This window comes from Herpailurus yagouaroundi, unplaced genomic scaffold, assembly GCF_014898765.1.
Source record: "Herpailurus yagouaroundi ecotype Mexico unplaced genomic scaffold, PumYag 483, whole genome shotgun sequence".
NCBI lineage: Eukaryota > Metazoa > Chordata > Mammalia > Carnivora > Felidae > Herpailurus > Herpailurus yagouaroundi.
In genome coordinates, this window is record NW_024412700.1 from 5,546,464 (window position 1) to 5,565,277 (window position 18,814).

Below are 18,814 nucleotides of genomic sequence, written 5' to 3' on the forward strand. Positions count from 1 at the left end.
TCACCCCCGTCACCACCGTTAAAGCGGGGCAGCCATCAGCTCCGTCACGAACGGTTTCGGCTGAGCCGGGGATGCCGGTGCCGTGGCGAGCCTGGCGGGCTTCTGAACGTACCAGTTTACACCCCGGCGGGAACCGTGTCAGTGCTTTTGTGGAAGACTTTCCACGTGGAATTTGCCTCTTCGTGCTTTGCCGTCGTGAGAAAATGCCGAGCGAGCACAAACCCTTCACGTTTAAGAGGCATCACCGCGCCCCGCGTGTGGGCTCCACGCCAAGGTGCCGGAGCGCAGGGCGCCTTCCTTCCCGAGCCTCCTTCCCGTGACGTGCTGATGCCTCCGGCCGCCACCCGCAGCCCGGCTTCCCTGGTGCCACCCATCGCCAGCATCTCGGCCGTGTGCCGGCTCGCCTCTGTGGAGACGCCTAGACAGCGACGCCACCCACGCACCTGCCACCCCACCGTGGGAAGGTCCGAGCTCTCCTGTCTCCGTGCACAACCCGGAGGTCTCACCAGGCCACGAGGCTTCCACATTCTTACACACGGTATGCTGTTACCCTCCAACACCTGTCATCTCCTGGGCCACCTGAGACCTTCACTGAAAGAGGCTGCGTCGTGATGCACTGGCCCAGTGTCTTTCTGATCCCAAACACAACAGCGGTCCGAGGTGAGCGATGGCAGCTCACAGCCCCACGGCCCTTGGAATTTAAATCTCCTCTCCCACCAAATGCGTCCTACCTCGTTTGATGCTAAAGCAAGCCCGCGGAGCACAATCACCAGGCCTGTATCTGACAAGGAGGGAACCCAGGGCTCGACGAGACCCAACGAGCCGTCCACAGTCTCAACACAGGAAAGTAGAATCGGGACTTGGACTCTGGCTCTGAACCCACTCCCTGTCCTTCGAGGCTCTCCTCTGCCAGCCTCCAGTGCCACGGGGCAGCACGGCGGACATCCAGAAGGAGCGTGGGAAACGGAACCGGCTCTGGCCCGTTCACCTCTCGTGGGGCGATCCACGGCAGCCGACACACCCACGCTGGAGAAACAGGTGCCGAGCAGGGAAGCCGCATCGCTCTGAGCTCCACTGGACGCCTCACGCCGTCCAGCTGACCCCTGCCCGCTCTGCCGGTGGGTCGGCCGGCTGCCCGAGGGGTGCCGTCCTTGACCACAGGTGGAGCAGGTGCCTGACGCACGTCACCGTGTGCCTCCCACGGAGAAGGACCACACGGCCAGACGGGCGGGGAAACCAGCCTTGCCGCGTCAGTCACCAGGCTCATTTTCAAGGAGCCCTGGCAGGCAGAAAACACGGCTGATGGACAGGAAACGGGCCGTAAGGACACAGAGCCGACCTCGGCTGGGGTTCTGAGCAGCAGGATCTGTCAATGACAAACCTGCACACGGCCATCTAGGGGCTTCTTGCCCAAGTGCCAAATAGACTCCTGCTGGCCCCAAATGCCGGGGCCCATTTCTGCCCGGCCGCACACAGCTCTGGGCTCTGACACCTTCCTGATCCTCTGTCCTCCCAGTGAGAGGTCCTCTCCTGAGTCCCAGCCTCTGCAGGACCTGCCCTGGGCCGGCCGGTCAGGTGACGGCCAGCCTGCCCATCTCAGCCACCCTGCGCGGCTGCCGCGGGCCAATGGGTGCAAAGGGCTGTGGCGGGGCCAGCCTGTCACACACCTGTTGTGCAAGAGTTCTTCAAATACCGGGCCTCAGAGAGCCTCCTGGAGCGTGACACGGGGGCGCCTCCAAGGCCTAAAACCTGGGTGCGTTCGTGGGCTGCTAGGGAGGGCTGCCCAGCGGGAAGGCGCCCTCCCAGCCTGCCCCCCACGAGCCCCTGAGGGACAGGCGCTAAGGGCTGTCCGAGCCCAGGGAGCAGCCGGGACAGGAGCCATCACGAGAAAGCCATGCGGGTGCACTGGGCCCGCCACGGAATGACAGGCCGACCTGGACTAGAAATCACGCGGCCGTCCAGAGGCCACGGGGACCGTGGTTTGTGAAAGAACTCGCAGGAAGGGGGTTCGTAACAGACACCCGTGTTCCCCCTTCGAGACAGCTGGCTGCGCCGGACCCGCAGGCGGTGCTGTGGCTGACGGAAACTGCTGGAAGGGGGTGCTGGCTCGCCTGCACGGGGTGCGTGTCTGTGAGCCGTGGCCACGAGGTGCACATGGTGAGGGGTCCCCCGGCACCTTCCCTGGTCCCCTCGCACAGGTGTGGGCCGTGCTCCTCCTGTCTGGACACGTTTCTGTGCTAAGATGCTGACAGAACACCGGAGGCTCATCCGCCTATAGAGAGAGCACGCACGACTAGAAACGGACACGGGGAGGACCGGGGCTCGGACGCTCATGCTCAGCACAGCAGTGAAGGGGCCGGCCGAGGCCGTCTTCGCAGAGTCCCTCAAGCCCGCCGCTGCTCACATCCCTGTACGCGCGGAGCTCCCCGTGTGCCCTCTCAGAACCGCTGGGGCGGTGGGCACGGAGCGGCGGAGGCAGCGAAGAGAAACGCCGTGCCGGTGCCCGAGTCCTGCCCAGGCCACATGCGAATGGCCACCCACCCGCATCGGGACGTCTAATTCCAGGGGCGCCTTGCCCCACCCGGGACGCCCGCCACCAGGTACTTGGGCCACCCTCCACCTCTCCTTCCCTCACCCCACATCCAGCCCCCTGCCCGAGTCCGTTAAATCTGCAAACCCCGTCCAGACCCTGAGAGTCTGGGCCCCCGTCGTCACCCTTTCCACGCCAGCGTCACCTCAGACCAGCAACGGCCTCCCGGTTCCGTTACTTCCCTCCCCTCGTGCCCGCCACCACAGTCGGCAGGCCGGGCAGACGGACCCTGGTAGGCGTTTCAGGTCATGTCATGCCAGTGGCTCCTTGGCCCACTAGAAGCAGACACTGAAGTCCCACCCCACGTGGGTTCCCCCCGGAACCAGATCCAGATTCAGATCTGAGGGCCGGTCATCTGGGGGAGCACGCGGAGCTGCGGGGAGAGGGCTGGGCTCGTAGAAGTGACCCGGCTGCACACAGCATGCGTGGGTCACCCCCGACGAAGCGCTTATCCATCCGCTATCGTGACTGTGCTCGCGCATCACCCTCACGTTACAGAAGCAGCAGCTGTGGCTCCCGGACCCGTGGCGGGAACGGAAGGTCAGCAATAATCGACCTGCTGAAATTTCAGCTCGCAGGGCACCCCGTCTGAGCTTCACAGGACCCACAAAGCCAGGGCCGTGCCCCATCTTCCTGGACTTTCCCACAGTCCCACAGCTTGCAGGTGACAACGGCACACACGAGCTGGGAACCCCACCTCAGCCCCCACCCCTGGACGGGACTCTGCTCCTCTGTGACCCTGTGTCCGCCCCACGCTGAGGGGTCTATACAACGGGACAGAGCACTAATTCCACGCGCTGGGCTCCACACGAGACCCCCGTGCCCGTGCAGACAGAGCCTGCCTGCTGATAAAATCAGGCGACTTTCCACACAAAGCGTGAAGACCAGTGACTAATTTGGCGACACTTACTTAGCACTCCGTGTCACACGTTGCCTGTGGGGCAGGTAGAAAGGCACACAGACCGTGATCCCACCCAGGAGGGGCCCCGCCTGGTATTTCCCACAGGCTGTCAGAGCAGAGGAGAGGCTCGCCTGGTGGGCGTGGCCCGAGCCCTTCCAGAAGCAGCAGGTGGCGAGGCGGGGGGCTCCCGGTCCCGTCCGTACCCAACAGGAGGCAGGGAGCCTGGGCCAGCCCGGCAAACGGCAGAAAGCAGATCAGAACGACCGGGGACCCCGGGGGCACAGAGAGTGACTGATGCCGTCAACAGCCAAAGGAGGCCAAACGCCTCCTGGAGTGAACCGGGTGGCACCCACTCGCCCCTCCACGAGGGAGAACCTGCTCCTCCCGCAAACGGTGTCGGTAATGCATTGGCTCCCTTTGTCCAGCAGGGCATATCGAGTAGTACGGTTTCTAGTATTTGGTCTAACCCCCGTCCCTAACCCCTCCCTGAGCACCGCTCACGTATTTCTACACGGGTAACCCTGCAAATTAGGACAGACGAAACCCCTTCGTAGCACTGACTCATTCACACCCAGGGTGAAGCCGTGAGGAGAACTGGCCTTCACAGCTTCTGATTACGGAAACACGGCTCCGCGAGTCTTCTCCAGCTGGGCCGATTAGCACGGCTCCGCCACGCTGACAGCACCGCCCTCCACTCCGGCAAACACTCGTCAAGATGCCAGAAGCAATCACCTGGCTGTTTAGAACGGAGCGATGGGGCCAGCGCCCTTCCCTTCCTCTCACCCGTCCGAACCTTCTGGAAGCCGCAGCCGTCAGGCACTTGCTCCCGGGGCCGCCAAACGGTGCTCACTGCTGACGTGCACGGCCCTTACCGCACCCCACCAGCCCCGAGGGCCACCCACCCCACAGGCAGCCCAGCGTTTCCGGGTCCCAGGGAGACTCTGCCACGGACGGCCGACCGCCAGCCACGCGGTCGGCGAGGGAATCGAACACGCCGCCGAGCAGAAGCCCGGCACCGGATGTCCGCGGCCTGCCACAGGGACAGCCCGCAAGGTGACACCCGGCAGGAGGTGACGGGAGCCCGGGGGTCATGAGGTGGGCGATGCCGCAGAGTGGGAGGCAAAGGTCACTTACCCACGTCTTCTCCGACACCAGAAATGCAAACATCGACTAGAAACGCACTACTTGAGAACAAGGGATGTGAAGGGCAACAGAGCATTTCTCTGCTTGATCAGACGACCCGGCCAGAGAGAACAGCGGTAACTAACTGCCACTCACCACAGCGTGCTCAGCCGTCGAGTCAGCGAGCTCTGCGCCTGGATCCGCCGTGCGCCAGCTACACACCAGCACCAGGGCTTCCAACGCGGAAGCACCTCCTCACGCGGGACCCGGGTCCTCTCCTCGCTCGCTCACACCGCGCGCTCCCGCGTCCTCTCCTCGCTCGCTCACACCGCGCGCTCCCGCATCCCGTCACCCACTCATTCGGGTTCATAAGTGGGGCAGAAAGTCCAGGAGAGGGTCCCCTCGTACCGGGAGCAGAATCTGGACTCAGAAAACCAGCTGCGCTCATCAGTCAGGACTCACAGCAAGGACGTTTGTCGTGGGAACTACGTGCCTGTTCCTTACGTTTCGTATCACTTTGTGCGAAATTAGCCAAATAAGTTCCCTTTCAGTCCCACCACCGGGGGTGCTTCCCCCCTCATAAGATGCCTGCAGCGTCGTGCCACTGAACCCCCGAGGGGAGCACACGCAAACAGTCACTGTGTCCGCAGGCAGCGATCCCCGCGGCAGGCTCTGGTGTGCAGGGTGCCGAGGGCCGCCAGCCCGCCTGACGCGGGTCCGCCCGACAGGGCCGATCAGTCGCTTGCAGCAAGGGCTCCCCATCACCTTCTAAAACAAGAGACTGCAAAAACTTCCTGTCCTTGTTAACACGTGAGGGAGTCTAGTGCTCAGAGAGCTCACTTCTCCTCGGGGATGGGACCTTGGTGCCAGTCGTGCCCTTGGTACATCCACTGCCAAACCACAGAGTCCTGATGGTCACCAAACTGGTTTTCTTAACCTTTTTCCCGTACAGCACCAGGTACGTGCGTAACATGATAAAATTATGTACAACACAAGAGAACTAATTCTTTGAAAGCGCGCGTGGAACCTCTTGCACGTGCACGACAAGAAACCCTCCGCTTGCACAGCCCCGGCAGTCCCGTAAGTCCGGCAGGCACACCGGGATCCCTGAGCGGATTCAAGAATTCAGAAAGTCACTGCCATGGCTCTCAAACGTACACCCGGTGTGCGATTCCCGCTGGCATCTGGCATTTCAGTACGGGACACGAACACATTTAAAATGACCAGCAAACTAGATTTTAAATAAGCAACCCCAGTTTCCCCAGAAAGCAATAAAAGAAATGAAAGGCCACCGCCAGGGAGTAGATGCCAGGACTGTAAACGCTGAAAAGACCTCCTTCCATTTCATACCATTCATTACCGTGCCCTGAAGTCCCAGCAAATCCGACTGGGAAAGCATTGCTTCCCAGCACTGGGATGAGCGGCCACCCGTGGGACGACCGTTAATGCTTCTGCGTAAAAAAACCACAGTCGCTGACCGGGTCCTAACTTCGTCTGACCATCTCTGCCGCGGAGACGCGAGGATGGATGCCGGAGGGAAGGAGGGGCCTGCGGCCACGAGGGCCACAGCCACTGACGCGGGATCCCCCCCCCCCCTTTCAGGGGGCAGGGCACTTGGAGCGAAAGCTGCCGGCTTGTTTGCCTGGGGCCGCATCAAGCCGCTCCGCTGGGAATGACACTTTACTGCCTGCCGAGACACCTCACAGGGGCCTCACAGCGACCCGGGACACGGAAGAGAAGCCCGGGGCGTTGGGCTCTCCACGCGGTCGAAATTGGCTGGGTCTCTGGAGCAGAGTACAACTTGGCAAGGAGCTCTCCCTTCACCAAAAATCACTGGCCACTGAAATCATTACTTCCGCAAAAAGGACTACTAAGGGCACCAGGACCTACGAGTAAAATCCGGCAGCCACCAAACCGGAGAAGACCGACCGCTGACCCCGTCAGACGGAGCCCTGCCGAGGCCCGTTCCGCAGCAAACGGCCAGCACACGCCGAGATGACTTGCTAGGTCTCAAGGCAGGTGAGCAGGAATCCCCAGGGCCCTAGAAGCAAAGCTTAGAACAGAGCTCTCTGTTTCTCTTCGAACCCTTCATCCCGCACTGTCTTGGTCCGGGACAGACAGAAGCACGGCCGGCGTGTGCTTCTCACCTGGGACGACGCGGAAAACCTCACAGCAAAATGGCACTTGCTCTGTCCACGCGGGGGCCGCCGCAGACACCAGGCCCTTGCTCCCCTGGGCGCCAGGCTCTTTGTCTCAGACCGACTGGTGTGGTCCTCATCCTGCACCCGCAGCCCAGCCCGCCGCGCAGCGGTGATGAGGCGCGGTGCCGGCCGACCCTGTCGTCCCCGGGCCGGGCGAGCGTGTGCCCGCGTGCGTCGTGTCGAGACGGCCTTACCTGCGGCCTGCGCGACATCTCCCGTCGTCAGGTTCTGGACACTGGCGCTCAGTCTGAAGGTCACCGCTGGGCCCACGACACTGCAAGAGACCAGAAGAAGGAGCTCAGGACGGCCCTGCGCGGCGTCTCGCTTCTCCGCCAGCCACGCGGGAGACACGGACGCGCCGCCGACACACACGCATCGAAGCCACTGCGGTGCCACGCGCGGCCCCCGCCAGGCTCCGGGTTTCTCGACGCCGTGCCTCCGTGCGCCCATATTCCAGGGATTCTGTCGACAGGCTTTGCTTTTCTAACCCATGCACGGCGGCGCTCTTATAAAAAATTCAAATCAACCACAACCAACCAACAAGAACAAGCAGATATTCTTGCGAGGGAAGAAGAAAAATTGTTATGGAAACAGGTTTTAGTATTTGGCTCCCACAGGAGTGGTAGGAATCAAGAGCAGAAACGAAAGAGACTGGTATTTTTAAATTTCTCTTGACAGGAACCGTTTAAAAAACTTATCAAAGTCATTAAGAACTATTTAGTATAAAAATAACTAGCAGGGAATTGCCAGACAGGAATGATTAAAATTTTCAAAGCTTTTTAAATACTGTGTTGAACATCAGTTTCAAAAATATATCTCATTTTAAATAATTTCATTCGTCTGGAGGGGAGAGGGAAGAAGAAGGGAGGACCGTAGGAAAGGGGAGGGGGAGAAGAGGAGGGAGGAGGGGGGAGGGGAGGGAGAGGGGAGGAGGGAGGAGGGGTTGGGTCCCTTTCACCAGAACCCGTGTCCGAGCTCCGCAGGCTCCTGGCCTCGGGTGTCCAGACCCCTCCCGGAAAACAGCATCCCCCCATCTCTTATCCGTCTGGTGAATGAGGGTGTGAGGTGCAGGGCCGGTCCCACAGAGAGGAAGGTGCCGTGCAGGCCGCAGGGAGGTGGGTGCTCCCCTCCCCGCCCCAGCACGGACGCCGCCGTGCCCGGCAGGGGCTCGCAGGGCCCCAGAGGCGTCAGGGTGCAGCTGGAGAGCTGTCCTTCCTGCTGATCACCAGAGGCTCCTGCCACCGTCCACAGATGGGCTCTCACGTTGCAGTGTCCTCCCTCGGTGCAGGGGCTGGACCACGGAACCTCCTCCGTGCGCGTGGATTCGACGACCAAAACAACACCTCGAAGAGCAAAACCACTCGTCTGCCATTGCTAGGTCTCTACTGTGTGTGCGGGACTTTGCACATCCAGTCCCGCCCCAGTGCCGGGGCGCCGGAAACTGCGGGTGCCAGGCCTTCAACAGCCCCTCCAGCTGGTAAGTCACATCTCTCCAGATGCTCCCTCAAGCTGCCAGTCCTACCTTCTCCGCCACCTTTGTCAGTGTCGCGACAGTCATTTTTAAAGGTGCTGAAAACGGGGACCCGAGGAGAACTACGGAGAGTCAGAATAAAAGAGTAACGAGGCCGTGCTCAACGAGAGCCACGCGAAGGTTATCAGGACACCCTCAAAACTGGCAGCGAACCGCCGTAAGAAAACCTGCCCCCGCTCGGCGTCTCATCTCTGGCCCCCCTGCCTTCCGTGCTCATCCGTCCAGAGGCGAGCGGCTGCTTCTGGGTCTCGCGTGGTCTCGACCAGGTCTGCTCTGAGCTCGTGCGTTCTCGTGGATTCAGACATGACCCCCACTCGGGACACCGCGGTCCCACTTCTGTCCTGCTCCTCACAGGAGTGCCTGGCTCACCTCTCGCGGGCAGCCCGCTGTGTCCGGCCCATAATGTAGCACAGGAGCCTCGGCACCCCCTCAAGCCCAAGGAGACCCTCGAATCCGCCCCAGCTTTGTGAAGCAGCCGTGGCCCAGCCCGTGGACTTTCTCTTCGATTTCTTCGTGCAAGAAATGTCTACACGGTCACAAAACTCTGCTGAAACTCCCCGAAAACGCCACCATGTCCGTCCTTCCTGCTTGGTTCCCACCGCCAGCGGTTAGAGCCCTGACCCCAGTCACGGGCTGCGTCCTGGCCTGACGTGCCCCCAGGGGGCCGTCCTTAGGAGCACGCGTCGCCCACCCTCCAGACGCGCTCTCTCCACACACACGGTCTAAGGCCCAGTCTAAGGCTCCCGGGCCTGTATCTGAAGCTGCCCGGCCAGATCCCAGCGACAGCCGTCTCCCCAGCACGGTGAGCTCGAGCCTCTTCCCCTGCTCAGAGTCCCTTCTGGCCTGAACACCCCCCCCCCATCCACACTCTGACCCACGGCAGACCCCTCTCCCAGATCCGCCGGCAGGTGCAGAGCCTCCTGGCACTGAGCACGTTAGCTGTCTCGTAGGACATTTGCAGCTTCCCAAACGGCTGGCTCTCTGGGGGCACGCGGAGCGTCCCTGCCAGGGCCTCACACACGTGGTGGATGTGACAGAGTCACAGCTGTGACCGAGTCATGACCGAGTGCAGCTGTCTTCTCCATTGAGAGGTCCTTATCCACATGAATAGGCCCCACCTGCCATCAAAAGGGCACTGATACCAGGTCTTCACACCGGGACCCGAGGGTTCTGTGTCGTTTCTATGACATTCCCCGTCTAATCTAAACGCCCAAGGATTCCTAGGCGGAAGAATCCCCTAGACCCAAATCCTCCCTCAGGTGCAGAGAACTCCCTCTGAAGACCCCCTGGGCTTTCCCGGTTCCTGGCTCACCCACGTGGTGGAGGAGAGTGCATTCACCTGCCCCCCATTCCCTGGGGGCCGGCGGGAGGGGCAGGGAGCTGCGGGCGGCCGCTTGGCCAGCAAGGGACGCGGCTGACACCTGGGAACGCGCCTGGAACTTGGGAAGCCCTCAGAACACTGGCTTCTCAGAACCCAGGTTGGCGATGCGGCACGGCCCCCGGGCCGCCCAGCCCCGGCCCCGCCACCGGGCCTGTCCTCTCTCTGGAGTCTCCCGAGAAGGAAGGAAACCCGAGTTTGCAGAGGACATTCAGGGAGGGTCAGCAGCCCAACCCGGTGCCACGACAGGGACTCAGACCTGCTCTTCCCCAATACCTGCCCCGACGTGTGGCAACGTGGAAGTCTCCACACCAAGCTCTCACCCACAAGTCTGCAACGTCCCCTCCGCTAGGCCTGCAACCTCCTCGGCCTCAGTTCGCCCAGCTGTAAAGTGGGGAGGCGGGCTCTGGCCCAGAGGCTCCGGCTTCCCCGGAGTGGCTGCCGTGGGCAGCCAGTGCCCGACGACCAGTGCTGCACAGCGTCCCGGATACGAGGAAGGGAAAGGAGGACGGGTGTGTAGGGGCTGAGCAGAGACCAGCCTCCTCCCCAGATGTTTCGCACACACGCCCACCGCACTCAGAGACCCTGCTGCTCCTTGGCCAAGCACCGCCGAGGGGCGCCGAGCCGTGCCGGGAGCACACGGACGCTCACTGAGCCTCCCACCAGGGGCTTCTGAAGTAAGAGGCACCGTGAGCACGAGAGCTGGACGCAGGGGCTGGGTTTTGCCGTGAACCCGCCATCGGAGAGCGTCAGATCCCCAAACCAAACGGGGACTTATCTGACAACTCTTTGCGACAACGCCCGAAGCGGCGACCGAACCCACCACGGCAGCAGCACAGGGATCACCACAAAACGCTGATTCTTTCGGGGGTCAACCTGTGATTCATTTCCTTCCCCTCTTCTACTACGTGATCCCTGGGATGTAATATTAACCGGTTGGTTGCCTTGACTTGCAATAAACTGGTGCTTCTGAGCCCAGGGCTGTTTGCAAACAGTGGGTGGACACAAACGGCTTCATCCGAGAGCCCTGAGGGCTTTCTCCCTCCCAGACCCCAGGGGCATGCAATCTGAAGGCCCAGGGGAAGCAGAGGCTGACAAGAAAAAGAGGGATTGCTGTGTTGGGAAAGAATTTAAAATATTAGCTAGAGGGATACACTCGATGCGGCATCAGGAAATGGCCAGAGAGCTCCCCGCCGCCCGCCCCGCCCTGCTGGGTCTCCTCCAGTCTCGGGAAGCAGTATGTGCGGGAGGCGCCCCACTGGGAGGGTGTGCCTGGACCCTGCCCTATGGTCTGCCAGGGCTCCGGGGGCCCTCAGGAAGGGGCTGTGGTCACCAGCCGGGACTTCTGTTCCCATGTGGACAGCTGGAGATTGAGGCCAGCAAGACTGTCCTGAGGCATTCTCCTAATCTCACGTATCAGCTCCTCAGTCCTAACTCAGGGGCAGTCTTTCTCCCAGGCCTGGAGCAGTGAAGGTTCACCCCGAAGGCCCGACACAGCCGCCCTCAGAAACTGCCTGTAAGGCTGGCCCCGGGTTGCAGCGGGGAACGTGGCCAGCAGCAGGATTCCCAACATCCACACTCGATCGGCAGGATCTCCCTGCGCCCAAACAGTTCAGGATAAGTAGGGTGCGAGCAGGTTATGGGGTGGGAGTGAGGTGCCAGGAGCTGCTACTGTCTTCTAGGACCCTGTGGCCTGGGCCGTCCTTACCGCCTTCTTCAGCTCTGCTTCTTCAAATACTTGGGGAAAACAGCCCCATATGCACAATGCTGGCACAGAAGGGGGAATTTCTGTGTTTAATCAGAAAATAAAAAATAAAAGAGATGCCTAGAGCCTCGCAAAACAAGCCTTTTTTTTTTCTTTTTTTAGGAAGTCACTTATTAATAAATAGTGAGAGTTTCTCACACAGAACAAAATATTCCGACTCTATTGATACAAAAAAATTGGTGTTTAGATCAGGAAGAAATCATTGAAACAGATGCAAAGAAAGACGAACATGAAGTTATAAGGGAAGACCTATGTTTTACTGCAAAACAGAGAAACTAATTCTGTTCTTTGACTTTCAGACTCTCATTCAGATTCAACCAGTAATCGTTGGAAACACACTACGGTACATTCCTGCTATCTGCGGAGTTATGTCTTATACGGTCAACACAAGTGCGGATTTAAGGAACACCAAACCAGGGCTCCTGGGGAAGCAGGGGGCTGGGCTCTGCCCAGACCCTGGTCCCATTTTCCCAGCCAGTCAGTGTACGTGACACCTTGTTTCATGTGTGCTTCCGTTTAAAGACACCTCATTGATAGACTTATTGCTTCTTTAACATTGAATTCACCGCCTACCATGCCGTAATTTATGCCTGAACTGAGCTTTTCTAATACAGCATTTTCTCTAAGGCACAGCCCAGCCTTCTTGCACATAAGAACACGATGCACTACACTTGGGGGCTGTTCCAAACAGTGAAATCACCAACAAAAAGCACAAAGATGTAGAAAATGCAGCGCTGGACAGTGAACAGGACACGTGTTTGCGATATGAGCCGAAGTAAGAATGCAGGTATCTCCTTGTTCAACCCCAGCTGGGAATGTACTGGTGAGAAACTCAAAACTTTCACCCCTCTGCAACAAGTCTTTGAGCGACCACACAGCGCTATATTGATTTTGGGGTTACAGGTACGTTTGCAAATATTGAACCACAAATAGGATCTATGGTGCTTCCTAGTGTGTGTTAAGCACGTTCACACACGTCGGTGACCTTATTGTTTTTATCACATTTTACAATTTAACACCGTAGAGTTTAAGGGGCTTATGACCCAGCTGTGTACCTGTCCTTCCTTGCTATGTGACATCAGCACACGACTCCCTTTCACCTGCAAGGGACAATGATGTGCATCTGGGGAGGGTCTCTGGCTGGCCGGGTGGCACAGGACCTCCCCCTTAACTGACCCCATCGTCCTCCGCCCCCACCCATCAAGGGCTGCTCCTCCAGCCTCTTCCGTGAGGTCCACATTCGCAGGCCTTCGTGGGCTCACAGTGCTTCTGCACACCAAGCTGCCCCCGACCCAGGCAGTCATCCCCTGTCTGGAACAACATGGCGGAGACGAGGGGCAAGATCGGCCACTTCTCTGCCGACCCCACGGCTCTAGCATGGTGAGCTCACGGCCACAGAGTCGCTACGGGCAGACTGGTCACACACGGCACACCCGACCTACCATGAGGTGCTCTGCTGACATCACGCGTCACACGAGTCCACTTTCCTGCAGGACCACGGACTTCCCGAGGGTCAAATTCACTTACTGCAAAAGGGGACAGCTCTTTATGGTGGAAGAAATGCCGACAGGTGGAGCCCGCCTGCCAGACACAAACCCTTCCAACTCGAGGGAGAGAGAGTCTTCACGGTCTCAGCCCAGAGAACCCCGGGGGGCATGTGCGTCTGGTGCAAGGCTCCAGCGGCCCTCCTGGAGACCATATCAGGAGAACAAAACCGCACATTATTGTTAGGAGTCAGGCTGGAAAGAATAGGAAAAGATACCTCCCCGAGATCCGGCAGCACTCACTGAGTTAGAACTCCCTTCAACCAACTTAAGCACACGGTGTGCGTGCACGCAGGTGAAGGGTGCGTCAGCCCTGCTGTTCTAGCTGGCGGTCTCCGTCGTAGACACAAGTGGTCTTGAGCTCTAAATTCAGTGTTTCCACTCGATGCTTCCTAGTGGCTATAACCCGGTCAATATGTGACACGCTCATGTATCTACAACATATGATTATACAACATTGAGAACTATATATCGATTAGAATATTGGTAATTACTCACTTTCTTTTACACGGTCACAGAACATGCTAACAAGCAACAGAAGTAGCTTCTAGCACTTTCATACTGACATACTGCTGTTTTTTCAGAATTCCCCATCCTATCATTTAAGGCTGATGAAACAAACAACATCCCCATTAACCCGAGTGTTAGGGGTGAGAGTTACATGGTCTTTTCTTTAAATGAGGACTCTTTAGAAGTCCCTTTTCCCCCTATGTTTATCACTGAAGACACTTAACAAGAATCTAATGTTCTGTCTTTATACTCTCGAGAACCTGACATATGAATCTTCTTAATAACCATGAGTCACCAGGTGAGGCTTCTACGTGTTAATTTTCACCGCACAACAGTCAAATCTTATGAGTTATGAGACACTGGACTCAGCCTGAGCCCAGACCCACTCAGGTGAGGATGGGGAAGGCAGGTGATTCCCGGTGAGACCTTATTTTTCTTGTGAGTTAACACTGTGTCCAAAATGTGGAACACAAAAATTCCTGTCAGTCGAGGGTCCCACCTTGTTTACTTAATTTGGCTGTTGTTTCTCCTCTATAGTAACAGGCTACACGTGACACAGGATTATTTGTATCAGGTCTAACAGAGAGACAACAAACTTGACTACAGTCTTCCTTATGAACGCTGGCTAAACGGCCCTTAACTCTGTACTTAGAGATAAACCTCAGGAACTAGATCCCCTTGACTTTTGGGGGATAAAAAGAAGAAGATCACAATATCTAATTAAAACGTTTCTTACCAGCATATTCTGCCTTGGCTTAATGCACTGGCCTATGCTTTGTCTGTTTGATCCTGGATTTGGGGTAAAACCTGGAACATGGATAGATGGGACAGAGGGAGGGCGGGCAGTGGGAGGGGTGGTGGAGGATGGAGAATGCATGACAGACGATGGACGGATGGGTGGCCTTCACCAGCGTCCTTTCCTGGCTACAGGGCCCAGAACCACGTTGCTCACACTTTCTTTCCCTCACACTGGTACTGACCCTGAGTTGCTTCTGGGGGTCACCAGGTTCGTCCTCGTCTTTTTCGTCAGCTGTCCCTAACTCCACAGTTTGGTAGGGGACTAATCCAAGCCACGAACAGAAAACCAACGAGAAACGAGTTCATGTCTGGCTGTTACAGAATCATATTTGCAGGCCTCATTCCATCCATGTCAAATTACAAAATTCTAGAATTCCATGAAATAGCAAAATAATGCTCACATATATTCCTAAAGCATACTTTCCATTACCATGCTTTCTGCACAATTGTATATTCCTGCCTCCCAAACATCAGGCAATAGCTTTCCAAAATATCTAAATGGAGGGTTCACAAAAGAGGAAGGACTGAGAGAATCAATTCTTATTTGTTTGACAAAACGCAGACTTACAAAATTACCGCCCGATAACACAAGCCTTCATCGAAGCGTAATACTGATGATGCTTTATCTTCTTAAAGGGTTGGGCAATTGCTTTACTACAGGTTGTCTCCCATTCGCAATTACTGTGTGATTACGTACAGTTTGGGAATTCCTTCTGTCACTAGGGAATGCCTTACCTGGCACTCTTTTCTTCCCATGGAGTATTTGGAAGAAAACAGATTAATCCATACTTATGTTTTGCCTTTGGACTTTTAAAGCATTTGCTTGATTTTTACTTGCTAGAACAATGTATTGTTTTCCGGCCACAACTGAGAGGTGACGTGTTTGGTCCCAAGAAACCTGCGATACACCCACAGCGGTGCCTGCACGGCCGGGTGCCCATCTGACCGGAGAGCACGCATCCAACACGTCTGCAGGGCCACGGGCCCTGGGGACATATCTTCCAAGGCAGCTGGACTCCCACAGTGCGTGAGGATTAATGAATTTCACAATCAAATAAATAACTGAATTATTAGTGTCAAACATTTAGAAACAAAAGCAGCACCTGAAAACTTGGACTCAAGTTTTCTCGTGGGGGAGGAGCAGAGAGAGAGGGAGACAGAGAATCCCAAGCAGGCTGCGCACTGCCAGCACAAAGCCTGAGGCGGGGCTCCAATCCAGGAACTACGAGATCAAGACCTGAGCCGAAGTCAGACACCTAACCGGCTGAGCCTCCCCGGCACCCACTAAGGCTTTTACTTGAAGCCATTGGCTGTCGAGTGCTGCAGCAAAGCCGGGCAGGAGCCTCCCTCCTGGGAAACGGGGGTTCCCAGCCTGCCGGGCCCCTCGGCAGGGGCGTCCCCTGGCACCGAGGCTCACTGTTCTGTTTCTCGGTTTGTTTCTGTTTCTCTGGACACCCAGGCTGCCGGATGCCCGGCCTGCACACATATTCCGGTTTGTAACCCACGACGTGACACAACACTCGGGGCCGGTTTCCATGCAGGAACGAGTCTCTGTGTTCCCGGTTGGGGCCACTTTGTATGCTTCTCCTGTCCTTCCTTGTGGTGTCAGTTCCCACGGGTGAGAGGGGCAGGACTCCTGGCAGACGTTAAAGCCTGCCCGTCGGGACGGGGCCTGAGGAAAGCGTCCTGACTTGCCCACTCCGTAGTCGTGAGGATGCACGCGTACTCGTAGCGTCTCTGACTCCGGAGAGAGAGGCGGGTGCGTGAAAATGAGCTCTACTTTGTTCTCCTGAGAAAAATGAGAAGAAGCTGAGCAGAGAATTCTAGCATTGGCAGCACAGGCAATAAATAAAATTTCTGTTTTACCACGGTGCTTCGTTTTATTTCAGTGTAACTTTTTTCATGTGTTCACATATTTCTTGGTTTAAACAACATTTCATTTTCATAGTCTACGATATATGGAGCGCTACCCTCCACGGAGTGCTGAGTGTCTGCACACACTTAGCACTTAACCCGCCACAGCTCTCGTGCGGGTGCCATGATGCCCATCCTACAGTTGAGCAAACAGGCGAGGCGAGCTTAAGCGGCTTGCCCAACACCTTAAGGCAGCGGAAAGACGGATACAAACTTAGGCCAGACTGACTGACTCGTTTTCAGTCAGTCAGTCAGTCACTGAGCAAATATTCAGCACCTGGTACGTGCCCAACACCATCCTAGGCTCTGAAGATGTGTCGCTGAGTGCTAGGCCCAGTCCCTGCCTTGAAGGACAGCAGCCTCCCGGGAGAAATGAAGACCCTCCTCTCCTGGATCAAGGGATTATTAGGAGGAAGCACAGTGTCTCTCTGAGCCCTAAATCCTGGGACGTCTAGTCCAACACACAACTATGCCACCCACCCAGCACGTCACACTCTGGGGGTTCGTGCAAGCCTGGGGAAAGGGTTATTCTTGGCAATCGGACCTATTCACAGTTAGCCGTTAGAGTAGCTCCGTAACAGCAACAAAAATACTAGGGGAACGGTACAGGCTGGCCAAGCCGAATGCTTACACAGCAGGCAGCGCCTAATGAGCTCTTGGCTCTGGGATGTCTCATAGGATCTCTGCAGAGATCCCATTAGCCTTAGAACCGGTTATGCAATTTCTGGGGGCCCAGCGCAGAAGGGAGATGCGGGGCCCCTGTTGAAGAATAACGTATGACGACTTTAGGGACGGCAACAGAAGAGCATTGGAACCAAAGAGGGCCTCCTGAGAGCAGGGCCCACATCACAGCCCACACCGTGTGCTGACCATCCACATTTTAGAGGTAGGGAACCTGAGGTTTAGAAAGGCTACGTAACTTAACCTGTTCTGAGCTGAGATGTCATTTCTCAACAGGAAAGGGCTCAACCAATACTTTAAATACAAACATCATCACCCAAAGCAGAGGGATTTACTTACAACGAGAAAGGGCCACCCTTCACTCAAGCGGACCCACTCCTCCCTCCCCACGGCCTCATCCTCGGTCTGAAGATAGGGTTGGGGCAGTCTCGTCATAGTATGACACACCCTTGAACCCACAGTGTAGCTGTCTCTAGCTCCTCGGTCAGACCTCGGCCATCTGCAAGGTGCACACAGAGCACGCCAGTGCCCCTGTCCCAGTTAGACAGGACCCTGAACATTAGGCCCTTCTTTCTCCGCCCCTCTAAGGTGGCGTCAGTGAGGCAATCCTGGACTCAGGTGGAGGAAGGTGACAGCATCCACCTGTGACCACCAGAGCGTGTGGGCAGTGGACATAGTAAGTAGAGGTGCGGCCACCACGTACGGGAGGCTCCGTACGGTTCCGGGTTTTATTGCTGGAGGCTCTCGGCTGTGAGTGATGTTGTCACCCCAAACATAATCTTTATCACTGTTAATTTGCAGTGCCCCAGCACATCCCCAAATTATCCATGGCCTTGTCATCACTTGGGCTACAGGCCAAAGGGGCCAACCCAGCGAGCTGAAGGCCACTCTGACCCTTTCTCCAACTTCCTCTTTAATGTCTCCATAGACCAGAGAGACAAGACAGGAGCCAAATAAACACAATTCTGCCCCAGGAAACGGACCTTCCACGGATTCTCGCACCCGTGGAGGGAGGCGTGGGAGCGGGTGGGGGTGCGAGGCATGGGAAGGAGGGATGAAGTAGGCCTCAGCATCACTGGGACCCACAGGATCGACCCGCTGGGCACCCCCCCCGGCCCTGTACGAGGAGATCCTAATGAAAAGTGTCAGTGGGCTGAGTTCCCACCGCTGCACCTCCAGGAACTGTCTCGAAAACAAGAGCACTGTATTTTCATCAATTCAGTAAATCACACAGATGGGAAACTAAACTGCTTCTTGCATCGGGAGAACACAGGAAGATTGATCACAGAATTAGGCTGGCCTCCCGCAGTGCCCCGGGCTGATCCGAGCCTTCTCGGGGCTGATCCGAAGGCTCAGGACGAGCGCCGACAGCAGCCCCCACTGACCACGGAGTCTCCTTTGTATGGCGGGTCCCACGGCACCGCCCACCTGACGGTGCTGGAGGAGGCAGCCCGTGCATCAATCAGCGCCACGGTGGACAGCCGTGATTAGATTATAAAATCATGACTGTGGCCGTCGTGTGTCTGCTGGCATAATTACATCAGCATGCTAATGCCGTTTTAATGGTCTCTAATGATGTAATAAGAAATAATGGAATTTATTTGACAGCTACATAACCATTAAGAAAACATATTAAGTACAACTGGTACTTCCATAAAAACGTAGACAGTCTCTGAAAGCGCCAGCTTGCGTGGCGGCCCCTCTTCCTCTCCTGGAACAAGGAACAGCCGTGGCCACACAGCAGCCCCCTTCCAAGGCCTCCACTGTGCTGGGTCAGGTATGCACCCCTCGGGAGGAGCGAAGTTCACAGCACACACACAGTAAGTAAAGATCCAGAGGTGTGGCACAGACGTGAGCCAGCCAGATGGGGGGCTGCAGA

The 18,814-nt window shown here is 57.0% G+C and overlaps 1 protein-coding gene across 1 annotated transcript in view; it reads right to left on the reverse strand.

Moving 5' to 3' along the window:
- Nucleotides 1–18,814, reverse strand: part of PTPRN2 (protein tyrosine phosphatase receptor type N2) — a 748,038-nt gene that overhangs the window by 421,489 nt on the left and 307,735 nt on the right. The window contains exon 11 of the mRNA XM_040464596.1: nt 7,009–7,088. Coding sequence (XP_040320530.1) covers nt 7,009–7,088 — 80 coding nt within the window. The remainder of the gene's footprint in view (nt 1–7,008; nt 7,089–18,814) is intronic.